At 42.9% G+C, this 6,000-nt stretch overlaps 1 protein-coding gene across 2 annotated transcripts in view; it reads left to right on the top strand.

Annotated features, from left to right (window-relative positions):
* Positions 1 to 415: 415 nt before the first annotated feature.
* Positions 416 to 6,000, top strand: part of METAP2 (methionyl aminopeptidase 2) — a 43,107-nt gene continuing 37,522 nt past the window's right edge. Inside the window, exons 1-2 of one of the 2 annotated variants that reach the window (XM_010340175.3) lie at positions 416 to 652; positions 2,400 to 2,504. In XM_010340175.3, coding sequence (XP_010338477.1) covers positions 502 to 652; positions 2,400 to 2,504 — 256 coding nt within the window. In that variant the 5' untranslated portion in view covers positions 416 to 501. Of the gene's footprint in view, positions 653 to 2,396; positions 2,505 to 6,000 lie in introns of both variants that reach the window. The other variant, XM_003929580.4, reaches the window with a different exon arrangement.

Here is a 6,000-nt window from a genome sequence, read left to right as displayed (position 1 = left end):
AGAGAGCTGTGATTGTGACTATCACGCAGATTTGATTAAATCTTTTAGATTTAAAAGGTATGCGGAGTCATGACAGTAGAAATGTGTGCAAGTGAACATATTTCTTAGCCCGTTTCCCCGCTGCCTGTGCGATTTATAAAAACGCAAATATAAAACATTTCCGTTCCAGCAGAGACGCCGCTTGCTATCGCGGGTTGCCCCTCTCCACAGGCATCTCTAGCTGACTCTAGAGCTCAAGCTGCCCTTTAGACCTCACCCTGCGCGGGCGGATTTCCACCAGAAACGCCTGAGGCTCGAGACGAAGCACCAGTCGGTTCTGGCCCCAGCCGACCGCAGTCAGGAGGGGCTTCAATCCGACACCTTCAGCCAAGTCCTCCGCCGTCCCAGCATTCCCTGCGTTCCTACCATCGAGAGCAGCTTCCGGCGTGGCTGGTGTAGGCGGGTGAAGAAGGAGCGGGCGGTCTCCACTCTCTCTCATTCCCTCGCGCTCTCTCGGGCAACATGGCGGGTGTGGAGGAGGCAGCGGCCTCCGGGAGCCACCTGAATGGCGACCTGGATCCAGACGACAGGGAAGAGGGAGCTGCCTCTATGGCTGAGGAAGCAGCCAAGAAAAAAAGACGGAAGAAGAAGAAGAGCAAAGGGGCTGGTGCAGGTAAAGGGAGTTTTGTTTTTCCAGTGCCCGCCAGGAATGGCTGAACGGTTTGGCTCAGGCCGGGAGAAGGGGGCCAGGACCGCGGCTCCGGAGCCCCAGACTAGACTGGTTCTTAGGCCCGACAGGTTGGCAAAGCCAGGCTGCAGATTCCTAGTCCCGAGACGAGGCGTCATCTTCTCCCATGGGACTAGAGTGCTTGTGGGGGAGAAGAGTGCCTGAGGTTGGTGTGTGGCACCTCTGGGGTCGCTGGGCCGGAGACCCTGTGTTACCAGAACTCGGCTCCCACGCACATCGTGGCACGGCCTTGAGCTCGTGCACAGAGCACACCCTTACCGTCTTCTGCGCGGTTTGGCAGCCGTCTCAAAAATCCGATTCTGACCTGTACTGCCGCGTCTTTGCTGGTTTGCTGGAGCAAGCTAGGACATATTTTCTTTGAGGGTGGGGGTGGGGTGGTCAGGTGTTTTGGAGAGCACATCTCCCCTCACCATCCCGGTTCACGTTGGGGTTGTTATTGCAGCCTGCAGTTTTGGGGTGTGTGTACATGTGTGTATGCCCGCGCGCTCACGTCATTAATTGCAGAATTTGTGGTGGTGATACGAATTTTCACCTGCCTAATCCCACAGCATCGCCAAGCTTTAGAGCCTTTAGACCTAAATTATAATGCCACTCGCAGGCAGTGCATATAGGATATTCTGTGGCTCAGAACGGAACTTCTCAGGCCTTAAGCGCTGAATCCACTGGTAAGGCAAGGAAAACTGCCGAAAGTTGGATATTATGAGAGGGGAACTTAAGCATTTTGAGAAGTCTGTGGTTTTGCTGCCCAAGCTCCTTCACCTTGAGAAAAATTATTTCTACTTGTTTCTAATTAAAATCGCCAGAGAAACAGAAAAACGGAGAAGTCAAAAGCGATTAAGATGGAATTGAGAGAGGTCGAAGAGAGCTAATATTTATCTTTCTGAAATTTTGATTAGATGGGAATGGAAGGAGAGTTGTAGCGTTGCTGGAACTCTTCCAGAGCAAAATTTAATCCCAGAAAATACTCTGGTGGCTGTTCCTGGATTTCGAGTGAAATCGAAACACTGCTGTTTGTCTTGTAAGGTGTTCAGCTGACTGATCCTAATGTATTTTTAACAGTTGTATTTCTTAATATGAATTCTCTCCAGTAGCCAGAATGTCACTTCATTTCATGCTACCTGATACTATTAATACATGTAACATTATTGCTCCTATAGGTAGGTTATAATCACTTCCAGAGTAGGGGCCTGGTCTTGTGCTTAGATATTCGAGCATTTTGCTTTTTTAGTAATGGTCTATCTTTGTCTATTTGTTTTGACTTTACCCACCCCATCATATCTTCATGAAACCAGGCTGCCCCGGGGTGTGGCACATGATTCTGCTTCCTAAGGCCTTCAGCATTTATTACCTATCTGGTAATTTTAAGTAGTTGTTGAGTCTAGTTGCTGACTACTATTGAAAGTTAAACTACTTGAGGATAGAGACCAGTTTACACTTTTAGCCGCTAGTGTGTGTAATGGATATTTTGTTGAGTAAATTAGTGAATGCGCAGTACTGTGTAGGTATGGAAGATTTTTCTGTCATTAAACAAATTTTGTTATGTTGATAATAATGTTTCTGTTTTTGTTTCCTGAGGAAAGGATTTGTAAGTTTTCCAGGATCATTAGAGCATATTCTAGTGGGAAAATGTCTGTATTAGATTTAATTTCTGCTATTTTATTTTGGTCAGCAGGGCAACAGGAACCTGATAAAGAATCAGGAGCCTCAGTGGATGAAGTAGCAAGACAGTTGGAAAGACAAGCATTGGAGGATAAAGAAAGAGATGAAGATGATGAAGGTAAATGGTTAATTTGATCTTTGTCATTAGAAAACCTAGAAAATGTGACAGTCCTTAATCAAAATTTATTTATCCATATAGTCTTTTTTTCTGACATTTCGCTTGTTAGAGCCTTAGTGTCACAGGTTAAAAAGGGAAAGGTATTTATTAGCTAGTCTTGAAAAAGTTCAGTAATGTTCATTAGCTGTTCAAATAGTATACATCTCATTTTAAAAATATACTTGGTAGAAGGCAAAGTAGTGAGTATTAATAAGATTGAGGGGTTGTTTATTTAATACTTTCACATGCATTCACATTTAAACCTCACAAAAACCAAAGTAACCTACTTGTGCTTAGATACTCAAGAATTTTGCTTTTTAGTAATGGACTGTCCTTTTCTATTTGTTTTGACTATACCGAGCCCCTCATGGCTTTACCTAGCCATCTCATTTTATAGGTAGGGAAGTGGTAGTTATGTGATTTACCCAAAGTGACACAGCTGATATGGGTAGACTAGAGCCAGAATTTCGAACCTAGTGCTTGATTGAAAGTTTGTTCCTTTTATTCGCTCTCTTTTTTTTTTTTTTTTTTTTTTTTTTTGAGACCGAGTCTCACTCTATCACACAGGCTGGAATGCAGTGGTGTGATCTTGGCTCACTGTCACCTCTGTCTCCTGGGCTCGAGCGATTTTCCTGCATCAGCCTCCCAAGTAGCTGGGATTACAGGCGTCTGCCACATGCCCAGCTGATTTTTTTGTATCTTTAGTAGAAACAGAATGTCACCATGTTGGCCAGGTTGGTTTTGAACTCCTAACCTCAAGTCATCTGCCCGCCTCAGCCTCCCAAAAGTGCTAGGATTACAGGCTTGAACAACTGTATCCGGCCTGTTCCTTTTACTCTCTGTTCTAAAACTACCTCTTTTCATTCTCGAAGGATCATATAGGAGTGCACTAAATTTTACTATAAATTCTTTGACCCTAGCTCCTTATGGGTGTTTGGGTACAATAAGATTTTTTTTTTTTTTTTTTTTTTTTTTTTTAAAGACAGTAATTGCTAATTGATATTATCAGTAAAACAGTAGAGGAAGAGACAGGTAAGAAAACTTACTATTCCCCAGCCTCTTTTGGCAGGGGGAAAATGGGGCTTTCCCATTCTTTTTATTTGTAGTTGCCTGCTGCCATGAATAACTGCTCTACCTCAAGTACCACCAGCCTGGGGTTATGTCTTTAACCATTAGTTGGGGCTGTACTTTAATTGTTGTGTTAGGGTAATGTAGAGTAATTGTTTTCCTTTAGAATGATATGTTCTCTGCCTTCAAGAAGCTTATAGTGAACATTTGGTGGAAAAAAGTGCCAAGATTCAAGGGAATTATTAGCTTTTCTCTTCCTTAAATCTTTTCCATTCTACGTTGGCTTACGCTTTAGATTATGAACATATTTTGCGCTCTTAAGAAAATGTTTTGTAAAATTCAAGGCAATATGATAGGTTGCTATAGACCCACTATATGTCCAATATCATAATGCTTCCTGAGCTTGTCGGGCTAGTATTTACTGGCTGGGTGTGGTGGCTTATGCCTGTAGTCGAGACCAACCTGGGCAGCATAGTGATAACCAATTTCTATCCCCCCTCCCCCCAAGAAATCACAATGCTAATCTTGAAGTGTATCTTGTTCTGTTACACCTCTACAAAGTTGCCCGTCAGTTTGGAAATCTTTAATGTATTAAAGAAGATTTTAGGAATGTTTGTAGTTTTTTATTTCAGTAATCAGGGTCAGTCAGTACTACCTATCTGTTGTTACAATAGGTCTTTGAGGGAATGGAAAGCTAGTGTTTCAAGAGCTTTCTCCTAATGGAACACTAGGCCGGGTGTGGTGGCTTACGCCTTTAATCCCAGCACTTTGGGATGCCGAGGTGGTGGGTGGATCACCTGAGGTCAGGAGTTCAAGACCAGCCTGGCCAACATGGTAAAACCCCTTCTCTACTAAAAATACAAAAAATTAGCTGGGCATGGTGGCAGGTGTGTGTAACCCCAGGTACTTGGGAGTCTCAGGCAGGAGAATCACTTGAACCTGGGAGGTGGAGGTTGCAGTGATGAGGTTGTGCCATTGCACTCCAGCCTGGGCAACAAGAATGAAAATCGGTCTCAAAAAATAAGAAAAAATTAAAAAAGAAAACTATGTGGTAGACAGACAAAATAGAGAGGTGAAAAGGTATTTGGGTACCTGTAATAAAATTTATTGAAATTTGGTGATACAATTGTGGGCTGAATGCTCAAGGAATGCTCATTGGAAGGAATAGAACTTGAGTAAAACCAAACAGAAGAAACCACCATTTTGGATTGGGGTAATGCTGAGAAAGTATTTGAAGCATGGTGATAATTCAAGCTTGCCATGCAAGGTATTGATTTATGGGGTCTTTGAGGATTTTTAAGAAATGTTATGAGCCAAGCAGTGACTAGTGCCTGTATTTCCAGCTACTTGGGAGGCTGGGGCAGGAGGATCTTTGAGTTCAGGGAGCTTCAGTATGCTATGAAAACACCTGTGACTAGCCACTGCACTCCAACCTGGGTAACATAGTGAGACCCTGTCTCTTAAACAACAAAAAAAGGAATGTTATGAAAGAATAATTTAGATTTTATCTATATACAGGGTTGTTTAGAGAGGTGTATAGGAAAGGAAAAGAGATAATTTTGGAGTCCTCTTAGAAATAGCCTAGGCATATTGTAATGAAGATGTAAACTGATAGTCATAAATAGGAATGGAAAGGAAGGATCCAGTGAAGAGTAGTGTGGAAGCAGAATTCAAAAGACTTGGAGACTTGCATTCTGGGGAGCAGGAGTAAGGCGTTAGTGGACTCTGGGAGTTTGAACTTGTATGACAGAATGTTGGTGCTATTGACTGAAATAATGAAGTTGGGAAAGAGCCAGTCAGTCATTGAGGGAGAGGTTTGCAGGCAGAGAAGAGGCTACTAAGTTTAATTTTAGATGTGCTGAATTGGAAACTGGGGTATTCATATAAAAAGTTGATCCTGTGGACATCTAACAGTGTGCTGGAGATAATTCATTCAATACATTTTGAGTCAGGCTCATTAATTTTTAATATTGGATATATACATACATTATATATGTGTATATATGTATCTCCAACATATATCATATATATGTATGTGTGTGTATATATATATGTATCTCCAACATATAATTTCCCTAAAATAATAGGCACCCCTTTTTTTTTTTTTTTTTTTTCCCTTTGAGGCAGAGTCTCACTCTGTTGCCTAGGCTGCAGTACAGTGGCACCGTCTCAGCTTACTGCAACCTCTGCCTCCAGGGTTCTGGCGGTTCTGTCAGTTCTGCCTCAGCCTTCCGAGTAGCTGGGATTACAGGTGCCCACTACCACTCCTGGCTAATTTTTGTATTTTTATTAGGGACAGGGTTTCACCATGATGGCCAGGCTGGTCTCAACCTCCTGGCCTCAAGTGATCTGCCCACCTCATACTCCCAAAGTGCTGGGATTACAGGCA

Source organism: Saimiri boliviensis, chromosome 7, assembly GCF_048565385.1.
Source record: "Saimiri boliviensis isolate mSaiBol1 chromosome 7, mSaiBol1.pri, whole genome shotgun sequence".
In the NCBI taxonomy this organism is placed as follows: Eukaryota; Metazoa; Chordata; class Mammalia; order Primates; family Cebidae; genus Saimiri; species Saimiri boliviensis.
Note: the sequence above shows the minus strand (reverse complement) of the source record. Positions and strands in the feature narration are given on the sequence as shown.